The sequence below is a fragment of the Erpetoichthys calabaricus genome, chromosome 9, assembly GCF_900747795.2.
Source record: "Erpetoichthys calabaricus chromosome 9, fErpCal1.3, whole genome shotgun sequence".
NCBI classification, from domain to species: Eukaryota; Metazoa; Chordata; class Cladistia; order Polypteriformes; family Polypteridae; genus Erpetoichthys; species Erpetoichthys calabaricus.
This window is the reverse complement of record NC_041402.2, coordinates 85,536,426-85,554,879: the sequence shown is the minus strand read 5'-3', so window position 1 is coordinate 85,554,879 and position 18,454 is coordinate 85,536,426. Positions and strand designations below refer to the sequence as shown.

Below are 18,454 nucleotides of genomic sequence, written 5' to 3'. Positions count from 1 at the left end.
ACATAATTTTCTTTCAATTTATTATGTTTTACTATGGTTAATTACTCGCTGTAATGTAAAATTGTTAGGTCTATTATGCATATGTAACAATTCCCATGAAAATAACAATCTGTTTAAATTGTACATCCGCTTCCCCATACGTGAGCGGCAGAACCATGAAGTGGTTCCAAATTTTCTCTAACATATTACTTCTATTTCTGTTTTTCTCAAACAAACAAATAAAAACACACTCCTTTCTCTTTTAAACAGTGACTCAAAGGTCTTGGCAAAAGCACTAGCTGAACTAATACTTTTTTATTGAATAAATATTTTGTACACTGAATGGGTTTGTATTTGGCCCAAAAATAATATCCTACATAAAACCTAATATTGTTGTCCTGAAGCTTCATTTTATATAAATAACATAAATTGCTCTAGGTTGTGGTAAAATACAATTATACCCTTTTCTACAACTCTTTTTTACAGTTGAAACTGAAAGGCTCCCTATCTGTACAGTATATGCTACTTTAAAGATTCATGGGAATTCTGAAAAGAAACTCATAGCAAATAGTCTCCTCATATGCAGATATGCTACTCTGTAGCACTGACCTAAATGAACCCCTTAAATGCATTTTATAAAAAATGATTACCAAAGGTTTTCTGGGTACAAAATTAATTGGAATGAAAGCATATATATTACACAGTGGTATAACTTTGATTGTTTTTTTCTGTTAACAATTTCACATAAACTTGTAGATGTTACCATAATTTATACATTCAAATATTTAATCTAGCAAAAAACTTACCCGCATGATAACTCTCGGCTCTCAGTACTGTCAGACAAGGAGTACACTACTCTGCCATCAAGAGAACAGAGTATGCCACCCACTCCCAATCTTTGGTTCTTATAATAATAAAGGAAACAATTAATAATAATTATAAAATAATAATACATTTTATTTATATAGCACCTTTCATTAGTAACTATCTTACCATAACCTCTCTCCAAGCTTCTCTTATAGCAATCATTTAATCATTAAATGTTTTGGTCCCCATATTCTGACTCACTTTACCCTATGAAAGGAGGAGAACCAGGAATTGGTGAAAAATAAAAATAGAGAAAACAGGCAAGAATCCTGACATGACAGATGAACTCAGTAATGTGGTGACAGAGTTAATTTATACGTCAGAGGTTCAATCTGTTTGAGAATTTTGAAATGTTCCATAAATATTTTCACAGAAACACACTTTAAGGGTCTGGCTTACTCTTGTCCAAATTGTTTTGAATTATTTAAGCAATTTGTGACATATGAAACTGAATCAGAATAAGAAGAGACTGGCAAAACAGAATGCTTGCAACCAAAAAAACCACTCAAAAGCAGAGTACAGTCGGCCCTCGTTTATCGCGGTTAATCAGTTCCAGACTCTACCGCGATAAATGAATAAATGAATTAGAGGTGGGCGGTATGACCAAAATTCTATATCACGGTATTTTTCTAAATTCTGCCGGTTTCACGGTATTAGACGGTATTTTTTTCCCCATGCATGAGTGGATGTTAACCACATTTTCCACTGCAATTACTGCAGTAGAATGGCTAAGAATAACCTATTAGACTGTTATGAGAGTTGTACATCGTACAAAAAGACATTTTAATGTGCACACAAGTATTAATCAAGGTTTGCATGGCCCCATAAAGTGATAGTTTTCAAGGGGGTGGCACTAAAGAGAAGGAAGCACATTGCATGACAGATGCAGTCAAAATATAGAACCTTTAATTGAACAAATTTTGCAAAAGCTTAAACTATGATTTTGACAACATATTTTCAACCATCCAAAGAGGCATTTAGACTTAGTAAAATATCCAGAGGTGTTTGTCAAAAGTTGGATTGCACTGAACACGTCTTACAAAAGGAATAAATAGTAAATATTTTTTGTAAACCAACTACACTTTCTGTTAATGTTAACAATCTCTGTCCACTGACACGTTAAAGTGATTTTTAAACAATTATACCATCATTAAACTGCATAATATTTAAACTAATAAATAATAACAATAAAATACATAATAGTATTACTGATAGTTGCACCATTACTTCAAAGCTTCAAGCCCAGGTGCATTACACAGTATTCACCAAATTAAAAATGCAGCACATCAAATACTTTGTGTTAAGTGTTCCCCGACCCAGTCGTTAATCACTATGCTTCTTAAACTGACTTCCTCCGCACTAAGAGCAGACGCCTGCAGCAATCACCGCACAGAATCTATTCACTTCATGATATTCCTGCTCTCTACCAAAACCCCAGTTCCTATCTTTCCTTTTTGTTTCTCCACATTACCAATCACCACATGATAAACGTCTTTGTGAAATTAAAACTAGTTATTAACTTAGCCGACGGAGTGTTCAGAACTTTAAAAATATCTTCGTTAGACATGTTTAATTATGCCATCCATTCAGAGTTGCGCCCATCTCTGAACGAGTCGATAGCACATCGCAGAATGAATACAAGCAAAACATACACTAGCAAGTACAAAAACAAGTACAACTTGGCTTGCAGTATTATCCAGTAGTATAGAAACAGTATTTACACATCTGACCTTTTAAAACTAAAGTACCTCCAGGCGACGGACGTGACTCCTTTTTTTCGGCAAAAGTTCTTCTGTTCATTATGTTCAACTTTTAGTTCAGTTTCGGAATGCTCTCTGTCCATTTTCACCGCGCGGCATGCCTATGCTACCGCCCACTATTTAGTGGTGTAGCAGTGAAAAAGAGCCCTAGTGCAACAAATCTGTGTTTACCGGTGTAGCAGTGAAAAAGGTCCCCACTCGAACAGTTTCCCGCTGCGCCATGTTCCGAACGTTGTTTAGGCAATTTAAACCGGTGTTGCGGTATAAGAAAAATCCATATCATAAAAAAAATAAAAACGGTTTTCGGTATGAACCGGTATACCGCCCAGCACTAAAATGAATTTCCTCAAAGTAGGATTCTTTATTTATAAATTGAATATTTTCACAGAGCATAGAAAACCTGTATACGACCTAAATACGTTTTTTAACATTATTAGAGCCCTCTAGACATGAAATAACACCCTTGTAGAGACAGGGACTTTTAAACACTGCAAACAAACATTTGTCTCTTTTTCAAAAGTTTAATCTGTGCTCCATGACAAGACAGAGATGACAGTTCTGTCTCACAATTAAAAGAATGCAAACATATCTTCCTCTTCAAAGGAGTGCGCGTCAGGAGCAGATAATGTCAGAGAGAGAGAGAGAGAGAGAGACAGAAAGAGAAAAGCAAACAATCAAAAATCAATAGGTGCTGTTTGGCTTTTAAGTATGCGAAGCACTGCCCGACAAAGCAGCCGTAAGAAAGGGAGCAATGTGAAGGTAGTCTTTCAGCATTTTTTAGAGGAGCGTCCGTAACTCTCTAGGCCAGTGTGCGAACAGCTCCTCTGCTCACACCCTCTCCGTCAGGAGCAGAGAATGTCAGAGAGAGAGAGAAAAGTAAACAATCAAAAATCAATAGGTGCTATTTGGGCTTTTAAGTATGCAGAGCATCGAACGGGAAGCATATCATATATCATTGAGGAGTTTTATTTAATACATAATACGTGCTCTGATTGGGTAGCTTCTCAGCCATCCGCCAATAGCGTCCTTTGTATGAAATCCACTGGGCAAACCAACTGAGGAAGCATGTACCATAAATTAAAAGACCCATTGTCCGCAGAAATCCGTGAACTAGCAAAAAATCTGTGATATATATTTAGATATGCTTACATATAAAATCCGCGATAGAGTGAAGCCATGAAAGTCGAAGCGTGATATAATGAGGGATCACTGTACTATGGAGCATCAGGAATTAGAATATTCCTAAAATATATTATCTGCTGGCGGCACGGTGGCGCAGTGGGTAGCGCTGCTGCCTCGCAGTTGGGAGACCTGGGGACCCGGGTTCACTTCCCGGGTCCTCCCTGTGTGGAGTTTGCATGTTCTCCCCGTGTCTGCGTGGGTTTCCTCCGGGCGCTCCGGTTTCCTCCCACAGTCCAAAGACATGCAGGTTAGGTGGATTGGCGATTCTAAATTGGCCCTAGTGTGTGCTTGGTGTGTGGGTGTGTTTGTGTGTGTCCTGCGGTGGGTTGGCACCCTGCCCAGGATTGGTTCCCTGCCTTGTGCCCTGTGTTGGCTGGGATTGGCTCCGGCAGACCCCCGTGACCCTGTGTTCGGATTCAGCGGGTTGGAAAATGGATGGATGGATGGATATTATCTGCTTGTGGAAGGATCTCCATTCAGTTAGACTGTAAGTCTATTATATTGCAATGCAGAAGATTTTAAAGCTCTTACCCTTTCCATTTGTTCATTCACCTCAAAATGGCATCTAGGAGTCAAATTTAATTCAATCCCAATCACTACACAAAAACTTGGCAAAACACAAGTCACAAATTGAGGGGCATGCTCGGACAAAATAAAAAAGGAAAAACCACAGTGTCTAATATTTCTGAAATACAGATATTTGTGAATTAAGAAACAGTAGTATTTCCTTCAATGGCACTAAATAAGTAGCCTTCAAGAACATGTCAACAACTATTATAATATTGGTGTACTCCAGGGATGAAGGAAGATTTGTGATAAAGTCCATAGAAATGTGTACTCACACGCTAAGTGGTACAGTGGGTCCACGGCTCAGAAAAAGGAGGACAATTTTTAAATAAATTACTTGGCCAACTCAATCTCCATAGGTATGCTCCACAGAACAGAACAGAAAAGAAAGAACAGAATGAGTGCCATTAAAATAAAAATCAGGAGGAGAGGAAGGATGAGCCAGCTATCTAGTGTGGGGAAAGGCAGCGCAGCCGTAAGCCCCATGACTCTCTAAAGACCTAAACTCTCTAAAGACCTTAAGATCATGAAAATGGCTGAAATTAATGTAGAATATTTCAATTTAGGAAGAAAGAAGAAATTTCTATTTAAGCACTGATGGCAATGACATTGAATCAGGCCTTCAGAATTGTTTTGATTTTTCCATGAAACTGGACCAAAAAAGTTTGTATTTTTACTAGAGTGAGATGGATGACTTAATAGACAAATTAAGAAGAGCAGTCTGGATAGAGCACGGATCGATTCACAAAGATCTAAGAAGTAAGCAATCAAAACAAATGAACTAGACAAGCTGGAAGTAGTATGTAAAATAAAGTCAATATCAAAGTCAAAAAGTTATGGAAAAAATAGACAGAAACTAGACTCACAAACTAAAGAGTCTACCTTTAATACTTACTGATCATGGCAATACAATCTGAGTTATGTTTAGTGACAACTTGGACAGTGGTGACAAGTTTACTTACAGTTTTCACTGAGCTGTGCCTAATCAATATGTGTATGTCTATGCACTGTGACGTGTTGTATCAAGTTAGTCCTGTTAAAAAAAATTATTTTGTTTGTTTAGTAACATGATGTATTGTGTATGCGTTTGGCACAACGTTTTAATGTTGACAAATAGACTACTCTTAGATCATTAAGCTGGCTGTATTCAAAAACTGAAAATTGTCCCTATTCTGAATTTTTAATGCTGTTAAATGATTTGAAGCATCAGACAGACAGACAGACAGACAGACAGACAGACAGACAGACAGATAGATAGATAGATAGATAAACTTTATTAATCCCCAAGGGGAAATTCACATACTCCAGCAGCAGCATACTGATAAAAACAATATTAATTAAAGAGTGATAAAAACACAGTGCAATTTAAAAAATGCAAGGTGGAGAGTGCAAGGCAGGTATAATAGACAATAATCTTGTATACTGTTAACATTTATACCCCCAGGTGGAATTGAAGAGTCACATAGTGTGGGGAAGGAACAATCTCCTCAGTCTGTCACTGGAACAGGACAGTGACAGCAATCTGTCGCTGAAGCTGCTCCTCTGTCTGGAGATGATACTATTCAGTGGATGCAGTGGATTCTCCATGATTGACAGGAGCCTGCTCAACGCCCGTTGCTCCGCCACAGATGTCAAACTGTCCAGCTCTGTGCCTACAATAGAGCCTGCCTTCCTCACCAGTTTGTCCAGGCATGAGGCGTCCCCCTTCTTTATGCTGCCTCCCCAGCACACCACCAAACTAAACTTTGGCTGAACTGACTATCACAAGCTTTCTTCATTTTGATTAAACTAGAGTGAGGCACACATGCCTAATAATTAACCTTATACTTGTAGCAGTTTCTGCTATTGAATAAGTATTATTTTTGTTTGGTTATTTAATTATTTGCAGACTTTTTTTTTTTAACATTTTTAGATTAATTCTGATTAATTGGTTTAACTAAAGATTTGCATTTAAGTAAATCTTTTGGTATTTTCACAGATTAGTCTGTGAGTGTTATCTTTATGAATGACTTTTCAATTATATAGTAAAATATATACAGATTATCTTTTTGATTTTAAATACCCTTAGTGTGTAAGGTTCATATGGTCTGCCCTTTTAAGGGAGAATATATCAAAGCTGCTTAAGACACCTAGCTCTTTAAAAACTGATGCAATTAGCTATTTAGGGTCACAAAAATCCCAGTAGATGTACTAGCTTGGTGCTCCTGTAGCCAAAGAAGAGGATTTCTATCTTGCAAGTGACCCTTGAAGAGGGTTTAAAATGTCCCCCTGTCACAAATATACAAGTAAAACAGTTTGAGTGGAAGGCTCACTGGAGGTGAAAAGGGAGAGTATTTGTTTCCTATTTTATTGAATTTATTAAAAGCAAGTAACATTCCATACAAGCAAGTCAAACTTGACAAAACTAAATTCAATTCAACCCTCACCCATTAGAAAGAGAGGAAAGCCAACAGCCAGAGTAAAACTTTAGCAGTAGAAAAAAAGGGAAAGAATCCTTTTCCCCATATTTAAATGCTTATTCTAAAATGTAATTAATTAGACCCTACCAGGTTTTAAAAAGGCTTTGAACAGATCCTCTAAGTGAGAATTTGATTTTTTTCCCATTCCAAACAGTATATAACATCAGTCACCCACTGACTTAAAAGAGGTGGGCTAGGATTCTTCCAGTTGAGCAAGATAATTATATGCTAATAGTGAAGTAAAGGCAATTACAGTTTGTTTGTCCTTCTCCACTTTCTGCCCATCTGGGAGTACACCAAACACAGCTGGTAATGAATTAGGAGTGACTGTGACACAAAGGCTGTCTGAAAGGCATTTAAAGATTTTGGTCCAAATGATGTTTGGTGTACACACAAAACATGGCCCAATGAGGCTTGAGCTCGATTGCAATGTTCGCAGGTTGGATCTTGCCCAATTATGGCAGATGAGCTTGATAAAAGATTTTAAATTGAATAACTGTATGCTTTGCGAGTATGGAGTTAGAGTGAAATCTGTGCATGGCTGCCTTCTACTACCTTTCCGAAATGTTGAGCAAGAGATCATTTTCCCACTATACTCTAGGATCTATAAAAGGAAGGGACTTTGAAATGGTTTTATATATTATACAAAGGCTGTCCTCAAGACTAATCAGTATTTCTTTCAGAATAAAAGTAGGTGGGAGGTGGGTAAAATTGAGCAGATTTTGTTTAGCAAAGTTTCTAATTTGGAAATAGCGGAAAAATTGTGTTGGTGGGAAGTTACATTTGGAGTGTAATTGTTCATAGGATGCAAAGACATTATCTATGTACAAATCTCTAAGTGATTTAATCCCATATGTTTTCCAAAGAATAAAAATTGTGTGAGTTTGAGAGGGTGGGAAAAGTTGGTTATCGTGCAGAGGTGCCACAGATAAAAGCTTCTCTGTCTTTAAGTACTTCCTACATTGGAGGCATATACAGTAATCCCTCCTCCATCGCGGGGGTTGCGTTCCAGAGCCACCCGCGAAATAAGAAAATCCGCGAAGTAGAAACCATATGTTTATATGGTTATTGTTATATTGTCATGCTTGGGTCACAGATTTGCGCAGAAACACAGGAGGTTGTAGAGAGACATGAACGTTATTCAAACACTGCAAACAAACATTTGTCTCTTTTTCAAAAGTTTAAACTGTGCTCCATGACAAGACAGAGATGACAGTTCTGTCTCATAATTAAAAGAATGCAAACATATCTTCCTCTTCAAAGGAAACAGAGAGGAAAGCAAACAAATCAATAGGGCTGTTTGGCTTTTAAGTATGCGAGGCACCGCCGGTACAAAGCTGTTGAAGGCGGCAGCTCACACCCCCTCCGTCAGGAGCAGGGAGAGAGAGAGAGAGAGAGAGACAGAGAGAGACAGAGAAAAACAAAGTCAAAAATCAATACGTGCCCTTTGAGCTTTTAAGTATGCGAAGCACCGTGCAGCATGTCGCTTCACGAAGCAGCTGCACACAGAAGGTAGCAACGTGAAGATAATCTTTCAGCATTTTTAGACGAGCGTCCGTATCGTCTAGGTGTGCGAACAGCCCCCCTGCTCACACCCCCTACGTCAGGATCAGAGAAAGTCAGCGCAAGAGAGAGAGAGAGAAAGTAAGTTGGGTAGCTTCACAGCCATCTGCCAATAGCGTCCCTTGTATAAAATCAACTGGGCAAACCAACTGAGGAAGCATGTACCAGAAATTAAAAGACCCATTGTCCTCAGAAATCCGCGAACCAGCAAAAAATCCGCGATATATATTTAAATATGCTTACATATAAAATCCGCGATAGAGTGAAGCCGCGAAAGGCGAAGCGCGATATAGCGAGGGATCACTGTACTGAGTGAATGAAGCACAATCGGGTTGTTAGTATATTGACAATAACTTGCATTTACTGGAGTACAAAGCAAGGAGTATAAAGAGGTACTGCAGGATTTTACTTCTATTGCGGATCAAGTGTGTGTGTTCATCTATTTGTGCCAATGTCCAATTTTTTTTATAGCTTGCATATTTCCTGCCCAGTAATAAAATTGAAAGTTTGGTAGAGCTTGTGACACCCCGGCCAAGTATACTGTTGTCTACTGACACCCCAAGTCGGGAATTGTACAAGACCATGCAACCAGGTAGAAGGAGCAAGAGAGTCTCCGACTGAAAAAGACTTAATAAACGGGATTTTGTTTTAAAAAGGACAGGCTGGAAAAAAAAAATAAAAAACTAAGCACCTATTATATACACAAAGGACAGCATGTACTGTATTTCCACTACTCAGTTAAACAAATCAGTAGCACAGATCTACATTAAAGCCTGAAGACCTGGTCAAAAGATGACCTCTGGCATTTGGACCCTGGTTTTATTTCGCAAGCCCTTTTGACCATCCAATCCACATTTATGTTACCCGCGGACTTCCAGTAATCCATCACGTCAGGATGTGCACCATTTTTCAACAGCTGTTCAGGTGCAGTCCACCCTATTTTAGTATTCCTGCTCATACCAGTCTCTCTTGGTGATTTGCTAGCTACCAGTTCAGTCTCTGTTAAGTGAGTAGGCTTATCCAATTCCTCTGCACTGAGAATATCTAGCTGTGGTATCTGTAATGCATCGAAAAATGCATTAGATTGTGTCTTGTCTTCTTTAAACAGTAGAATATAGGTACTTATAGTAGTCGGTTAATGTGTGCATTACATTTTTATGGTCAATGATTCTGTCTACGTTTGTGTTGGTAATTACTGGTATTGCATTGCAAAATTAATGCTTGTGGATTTGCTGAGGTAAGATCTTATTAGCCTTCTCTCCATGTTCATACTAATGATGTAGCAATTTAAAAATGAGTTGTTCCATTTCTTTTGTTGTCAAGTGGTTGAGTTCTGAATGTAAAGCCTGTCTTTTCCTATAAAGTGCCTCATTTGGAAACCTGGCATGTTCTTGATCTATCCTGGTAATTTCACTGACTAACTCTCATGCCTTCTTGGTTTCCGATTTATTTTTATGGGAGAGATATGAAATAATCTGTCCTCTTAAAAATGCCTTCAGAGTTTCCCCAGAGTATTCCTGCGGAGACCTCTAAGGATGTATTTGTCTCTAAAACAATCAGTTTGCCTGGATATAAACTCTGTACAATTCTCGTCAGCTAACAAAAGTGGGTTAAGACGGCAGCTGCGAGATAAGTATGTGGGGCATAATGATTTGAGCTCCATGATCAAAGGGCCATGGTTGGACAGAACAACAGTGTTGTACTTGCAAGATTTGATCGTGGGCCAAAAATTGTCATCTATAAAGAAATAATCAATTCTTGAGTAACAGTAATGTACTGGTGAGAAGAAGGAATAAGCTCTTGAGCTAGATTTAGAAATCTCTAAGGATCTGATAAGTTTTGATCAATTACAAACTAATTGTTTTTGCAGTGTTAGATGTTGTAACCCCTGTAGCAGGAGACCTATCCAGGTCTGGATTTAAAACACAATTAAAGTCTCCAGCTGTTATAGGGAGAATGAGTACTTTTCTGATGCTGAGGGGTGGGAATGTAGTTTTTTGTTTTACCTTTTATTTACTTGTTTACATTTTGCGATCTAATTTGGTTTAGCCTTACTTCTTGTAATTAATGAAAAGTACAACCTTGCATTTGTCATTACCTCAAATTTCCAAAATTAGAATAAGGTGTGCCAGATGTGCAGAAGATCATCTACAAGCAGAGAAGATTTCAAACAATTTGTACAGACCAAATATCCCCAGCATATTCACTCTGTAAGCAGTACACACACTAAGAGAAGTCCACAGAATTTCATCACTGAACCGTAGCTCTTGCCACTATTGATGTGAAACTAATAAAAATAAAAAAAAATAAAAACTAAAAAGTGGGGTGTATTAAATACTCCCATAATCAGCTACTTGCACTGCAATTGCAAGCACCAGGTCTACTATCTATTGTAATGGGAAATGTTTCATCGCTGTCAAATAAGATGGATGAACTGTCTGCACTTACTGTATGGCGGGTCATAGAGCATACAAGTACAGTTGGCATTTTGTGCTTAAAGGAGAGCTGGCTTAAATCTGATATACCTCAAGTCAGGTTTTAATGCTGGATGGATTTCATTTTATTCAAGCAGGCAAAGACGTAGTGTGGTGTGGAAAAAAAACAGGAGGCGGACTGGTCATCTACATGAATGAGGAATGGTATAAAAGGGAACACATTTACCGTTAAAATTACAGTTAGTAATTCAGACAATGAAATTCTGGCTGTCGGAATTTGTCGACATTATTTGCCCAGGGAGATAAATTACATTATCCTTGTTAATTTTTATATTCTTCCCCCTCGCAAATGGGGACCTAACAATGTAAACTACACTAATCCCTCCTCCATCGCGGGGGTTGCGTTCCAGAGCCACCCGCGAAATAAGAAAATCCGCGAAGTAGAAACCATATGTTTATATGGTTATTTTTATATTGTCATGCTTGGGTCACAGATTTGCAAAGAAACACAGGAGGTTGTAGAGAGACAGGAACGTTATTCAAACACTGCAAACAAACATTTGTCTCTTTTTCAAAAGTTTAAACTGTGCTCCATGACAAGACAGAGATGACAGTTCTGTCTCACAATTAAAAGAATGCAAACATATCTTCCTCTTCAAAAGAGTGCGCGTCAGGAGCAGAGTCTGTCAGAAAGACAGAGGAAAGCAAACAAATCAATAGGGCTGTTTGGCTTTTAAGTATACGAAGCACCGCCGGTACAAAGCTGTTGAAGGCAGCAGCTCACACCCCCTCCGTCAGGAGCAGGGAGAGAGAGAGAGAGAGAGAGAGAGAGAGAGAGAGAGAGAGAGAGAGAGAGAGAGAGAGAGAGAGAGAGAGAGCCAGAGAAAAACAAACAGTCAAAAATCAATACGTGCCCTTCGAGCTTTTAAGTATGCGAAGCACCGTGCAGCATGTCGCTTCACGAAGCAGCTGCACACAGAAGGTAGCAACGTGAAGATAATCTTTCAGCATTTTTAGACGAGCGTCCGTATCGTCTAGGTGTGCGAACAGCCCCCCTGCTCACACCCCCTACGTCAGGATCAGAGAAAGTCAGCGCAAGAGAGAGAGAAAAGTACGTTGGGTAGCTTCTCAGCCATCTGCCAATAGCGTCCCTTGTATGAAATCAACTGGGCAAACCAACTGAGGAAGCATGTACCAGAAATTAAAAGACCCATTGTCCTCAGAAATCCGCGAACCAGCAAAAAATCCGCGATATATATTTAAATATGCTTACATATAAAATCTGCGATAGAGTGAAGCCGCGAAAGGCGAAGCGCGATATAGCGAGGGATCACTGTATTCATTCTGTCACCAATACTTTAATGATGACTCACTCAGCCTCTGCCGTTATAATATGTGTTGACTTCAACTATTTGACTGTGGAAGGTACAATGACAAATTTCTATCAGTTTGTGACTGGCTTCATTTGAGGAAATAATAAGCTGGACCTACTGTATTCCAATGTCAAATATGCCTTTAGATGTAATCGACTGGCTCCTTTAGGTTCTTATTTCTAGCTACAAGCCTCTATGACAGACTGGGAAATGATGTACAAGTCAAATGAAGACAATATTGAGGGGCTCTGTCATTGCATCACAGACTATGTTAACTTCTGTGTTGACATAGTGATACCCACAAAGAAAGTGTATTGCTTTATAAAACAAGCAGCCCTGAATTACTAAAGAGCTAAAAGGTCTCCTGAATGAGAAAAAGAAAGCATTCAAATCCCGTGATAAAGAGGCTCAGAAGGACATACAGTGTGCGCTAAAGAAAAAGCTGCAGTCATTTGTATGGAGAGTAAATGGTGGTGGAGACAGACAGCAATATTGAGGTGATCCAGTGGATGAAGGGAACTTATTGAAAAGCAACTATCAACACTCATTCTTTGTGTTCAATTTGTTAAATGTTCATAATCCCGATATCCAACTTACCATCCAACCAGAAACTCTCAAAAAAACGAGAGGGTGGAGTTTATTAAAAACAGATGAAAAGTCAATAAACAGCAATCTTTTGTGTTTTTATTTTTCAATGCACTCGTACAGCAGAGGCAGAAGGAAAGTGGTGGTGTCCTCCGCTGTACTCTTTTTTTTCTGTATGTAAACTTGTAAGATTACAGATAGACCTGAGCTCTGTTTTCCAGCTCTCTTATAATCAAGTTTTCAAATGATTTAATGACATGAGAAGTTAGGACTGCTGGTCTAAAGTCATTCAAGGCTTTTGTATTAGATGTTTTGGCTATTAGAAAAGCATTGGCTTTTTTCCAGTGTTTTGGCACCTGTTTTAAATTCAGAGACATCTGAAATATGTAAAAGAATGTTGGGCAGAGCTGTTATAAGTGGAACTAAAGTAGATGACGACTAATTCTGCCTGGACTAGAGGTTTTTCTGAGTTTAGCTTGTTGGAAGACCTCAATGGCTTCATTTCAGTCACAGAATGGCTGAAACCTAGCACTGGTCCTTATGCTGGATAATTTATGAAGCAAAATCCTGTGTCTCAAGCCTTATCAAAATTCATTGAATATCAGAGCTGGCGGAAAATCAGTCATTGATTTTACCACAAATGCCAGCCATGATTTTGATACCATTCCACAATGAACCCAAGTTGTCAGTTTGTAGTTCCTCCCCAATCCTGTTGTACTTCAGATTTACTTTCTTGATTTCACATTAGTTATAGTTCCATGTTGAAATGGCATTTTCTTTCCTGTTAAACAATTATTTTAATCATCTGGTAGTCCACACTTGGGATATTTTTAAATGTACAGTACATAACCAGAATTATGGTATTGCACATAAATAATATATATCTGCTTATGGTGTCAGTAAGATTGTCAAATATCAGTACAGGCTGCTTTAAACACGACTAGTCACTGTACATTCATTCACTAGTACATTCAAAGCAGCTACACAGGCACTCAACAGACTCCTCATCTCAGACTTTATTGTGCTAAATTAAGTGCTCTTCTCTTTTTAAGACTGCTTTATATGTGGGAAGGAGGTGGACACAGTTCTGATATAACCCTAATCGGAGTTTGACTTTAGAGTTATAAATGCCCTTAATGTTGCCATAACAAAATTCCGTTGAGATGATTTGGTCAAGTTAAATACTGATAAAAATGATGGCATGTTTTGTTCAGTGAACACTGGTTAAAATCACCCAAAATAAAACTTAAGGAGTAAGGAGATATTTTCTGTGTCACCCTGGAGATGGTGTCAGGTGCTTCACTAGCTAGCCTCAGCCATTGGTTGAATACATACAATTGTAATGAAGATTCATAGAAGCTCTCCAAATAAATTGCACACAGTAATCATTTTCTCACCAATTTACAAAATTAGGTATTAATATAAAAGCAGACACCCCCACTGTGTGACTTAATGGTGATAGCAAAGTTTCTATCAATACATATGCACCAAATCCATTAATCATACATAATGTTATCATCAGACTCATTTTTAATTATAGCAACATTCTAGGAAAAAAATCTGTGTGTGAAAATATGGAAGACTAGCCAACCCGCGGCCAGGCCGCTTTTTTAATGATTTTTAAGCACAGGGAGAAAATGAACATTTGAAAAATCGGTAATGTAATAAATCACCAAGAAAAGTAACATTTCATGTGCCCACCCCCCAACTCGTCACCTGAGTCGTTTTGCTCTTTGCAAAGTCTACATGCACTTGTGAGTCACGTAGACTTTTCATTGTTGTTTGCGGTTTTGGCTGCTTTTCTATATATATAATCCACCAAGTCACCCGACCATGGTAGTACCGGGGGGTGGGTGTACAAAGTGCAGGGACGTAATCAGTGCGAGCGTATGACCCGGTAGCCATGTTTTTGAAAGTTTGGCCCTGTGCCTTATTAATTGTCATCGCAAAGGCAAATCTAACAGGAAATTGTCTTCGTCTTAAAGTAAAAGGCAAATTATCCGCGACAAACAAACTGTTTTACACGCTGCATACCAACTCGCGGCGTAGTATACGCCGCATAATCACACCACTTTTTTAATGTTTTTTAAGTAGAGGGAAAAAAATGAACATTTGCAAAATCCGTAACGCTGCTTTCAGTAAGTACAATGCAAACGCGTTTAATTTGTCGGCCACTTTTTGCCAGCCGTCTCTTCTGGTTTGGACTGCTTTTACAGTGTTACCGCTTGTGTATATTAAATCTTGAAATCCTTAGAGTAACTAATTAACTAACTAACACCCATCCACCCAGCTTGTGTGAAAAAAATGCGCCCGTTCTTTCATCATTTTGTTGCAGCCTATCAAAGACTTGCTGATCATGTTTTCTAGACTCAATATATATTGGCTTTTCACTCAGCGCGAGGGCGCGCATTCATCTCGGATTATTTCATCTTGCTAGACTAATCTGCTACACGGCTGCGTTTTAAAAACCGACTTATCCCGGATGAGTTTCACTGGCATTAATGATTAGGAATTTGGTTGGAACAAAACCCTGAAGCCACAGGGGTTCACCAGGACCGAGTTTGGGAAACACTGCTGAATAGAGACGAAACCGACTCAGGTGAGGAGTGGGGGCGGGCAAAGTAGTTGCAGCTATTGATTATTCAGTGTTGTTTGCCTGGGTGTCTGATCTGCATTGACTGACATTGCTATTTTCTGCGTATCCCATGGTTGTCTTCCGGCAGTGTGAATGCCTCGAGAGACAGGGCGTCCTTGTGTGGTGAGTTGTTGCAGTTTGTGACCACCTTGCCGACATTATCCCAATGTTGGCAAACAAAGCCAACACCCATGTTGCGAAGTTTGAGAGCAACAGTTTCGTCAATGACATTTTTCCAAAAAAACCCGACTGATAGAAACAAACAGTTACCTGATGCAGGAATTTCTATAACGTTGAAAGAAGTGTTGTTTCCATGAAATACATTTGAAGCCGTAGCCATGGAGGGCAAAAGAACAGTCAACGTGGCTCAGTGCTGGATTTGGACAGCAGCACAGACCAAAGCGAGTATGTGTTTGATGAGCTGTTCGAGTTGGAGGAGGGGTAGAGTTTCTGGGCGGGGCTTCTTTGTTCATTTCCCATGGTTTTCGATGGTGGGTGTGGTCAGGTGTCGTAACCGAAACGAATAATGAAAAGTCAACATGGCTCAGAGGTGCATGTGGACTCCTAGCACAGACGAAAGGGACTAACTGGGTGGTCTATGAGTTTTTGTGTCCGGGCACATGAGCAGGCAGTGTGAATGCCTAGAGAGCAAGGGTAGACGCGGGCCGGGGAAAACGGAGTGTTGGTGGGCAGGGAAACGTCTTCCGTGTTCCTGCAGCACCATCTAAGAAGACGCATGTTTGTCGCGGGTGCTAATTGCTGTATGTAGCGTGTAAAACAGTTTGCTATGGTGCACACGGTCGTGCGTCGTAACCGAAAAGTCAACGTGGCTCAGAGGTGCATGTGTACTGTAGGACAGACGAACATAAATGACGCCGTTTTTTCCAAGTCATCACGTCTGAGTTGGTGGGCGTGGCTCTGCGAGTTGTCGTCGTATCCAATGGTCTTGTTGGTGGCTTAGTGAATCCATGCCCCTTCCGGCGTGCTTTCCAGGGGTGGCTACTTGTCTTCCGGCTTAGTGAATTATATATATAGATTATTTGTAGCAAGTGAAACAAAATCCAGTTTCATTGCAATGTAATGTACATGCATGTGGTGCATTTAACTTTGATATGGTTCTATCATGTCATAATTGAAAAAATATCAACCAAATATTCAACTGTTTATTGCTATACCACAAAAGTTTTGTGTCAGCTTAAAATGCAATACAACATCATTCTGCATTTTACTTCATGTCTGTAGATCATGTGTCATAACTAAAAGCAAAGCAAACACATTGCATTTTGCTTAATGGCTGCTCCAGTGTATTGGATTTTGATTTAAAAACCACACATTAATGGATCCAACACTGAATGTAATCAAATAACTAATCAGTTTCAAAAGGTTATGCAAGAGGCATCAATACTTGGGGTAAGAGGTGTTCCAATCCTGAGTGTGATCATCAAGCATTAAAGATGAGCTAAAAAGGCAGGGGATCCGCCATCTCATTGAACAGGTGGAATCTGGTGACGTAAATGACAATTTCATTCTCTTTCCCTGTACACTGGTTGCTGAAAAGGACAGGATGTAACAGAAGCAGCAATAGGAGAAGAATTTCCAGTTGTTATGGTAAAATCCATAAACTCGTTTAAGGTGCAGCTAGGTATATTTTTCAAGCCATCCTTAGAATCATTTACAGAAGTAGGGAAATCTTATGAAAATCTAGGGCCACTAGCTTACAGTGGCCTTTAATGGCTCCTGGATCAACTACATTTTTGAGCTTCTTTTTGGTAAGTTATAGGTGCCCTAAAAAAGCAAGACTCTCCAAATCTCAAATTGGGATTCTTTTTTGCTCTCTTTTTTCCTTGGGGAAAAGTGCTGTATTCCTGCCAGTATATAACAACCTTAATCTTATTAGGGTGTCCCCAGAGATCCCCCTTCCAATACTTCATTTTTGCTTGCCACAATCTAGTGACCTGTGTCTGCTCACAATTGTTTATAAAGTATCATACCAATTGCCAGCGTGGCTTTTGCTCTTTCTAACAGTTCTCTCTCTGATCTTCTCTGTTCCTTCACATCTTTAGCATGTGTTGTCTTTGGAAAGCCATTGCCATTGTAGTAAAATCTTGTAATAACAGCAAACCCTTACATAACAGAAATAAAGGAATACAAAAAATGCAAGAAATTAATTTTTTCCCACCTTGTTAGAAAATGGATGAATGGTTAAATGTGGTTTTAGCTAAAGGATATAAATTAATCAAATGTAAGGTAGCAAGATTCAAATTTTCAAACTTCAAAAAGGCCATATTTGCAAACTGCAGTAGAAACTAGCTAATGCAAATGTAGTTAACCATGCATCAATAGAGATGATTAGCACCCTGGCGTAGCTCTCTGTATTTCCTGTTACACAGTTCTTCAGAACTGTTCTTCTTAGCAAACGAAATTTGGAAACCACACAGACATACAACCCAGAAGAAAATGCATATAGCCATGCAAATTTATAAAACATTTGCCCTCTCTCATTATATATATAATGAATTAAAAATATTCACACAAGTAACAGTTTAAAACCCACAAAAAGGCATTCTTACCTCTGGAGTCAATGCATTGTTGTCAGATGTTTGGCTTGATAGCAATATATGTGTGAAACCGTCTTCTTTCCTAACCACAATGTCCCTGAATCGACAGTTCCCTTCATTTTGTCGAACATTGTATCTTAGCCTTTTGTCAAACACATAGTCTTTATCTTCCACTAGTTTTCTTTTTACTGAACTGTGCAAATTAATTCCACCATTTGACAGAGCAGGCCCTATATAAAAAAAAAGAAAAACAACAATAAATTCTCAAATTCATGCCTCTGAAAAGATACTCTCTTTATTTTGCAACAATGCATTTTTTAATTGTGGAATTTTTTAAAACAATATTTATCTTAACTAGTAATGAAACACACACGCACACATGCACACACGCACACACACACAAACACTAAAAAAATTTTATAACAACTCTAAGTTTTCCAGTTTTTCTTCCAATTTCATCAGTTGAAATGAAATGAATGACCTAAAATTGT

General features: G+C 38.8%; 1 protein-coding gene across 2 annotated transcripts in view; it reads right to left on the bottom strand.

Moving 5' to 3' along the window:
* LOC114657874 (chromodomain Y-like protein 2) overlaps nt 1-18,454 on the bottom strand; it is a 361,796-nt gene that overhangs the window by 67,259 nt on the left and 276,083 nt on the right. For both annotated transcript variants that reach the window (XM_028809820.2, XM_051932120.1), the window contains exon 3: nt 17,976-18,193. In XM_028809820.2, the coding sequence (XP_028665653.1) occupies nt 17,976-18,193 (218 nt within the window). The remainder of the gene's footprint in view (nt 1-17,975; nt 18,194-18,454) is intronic.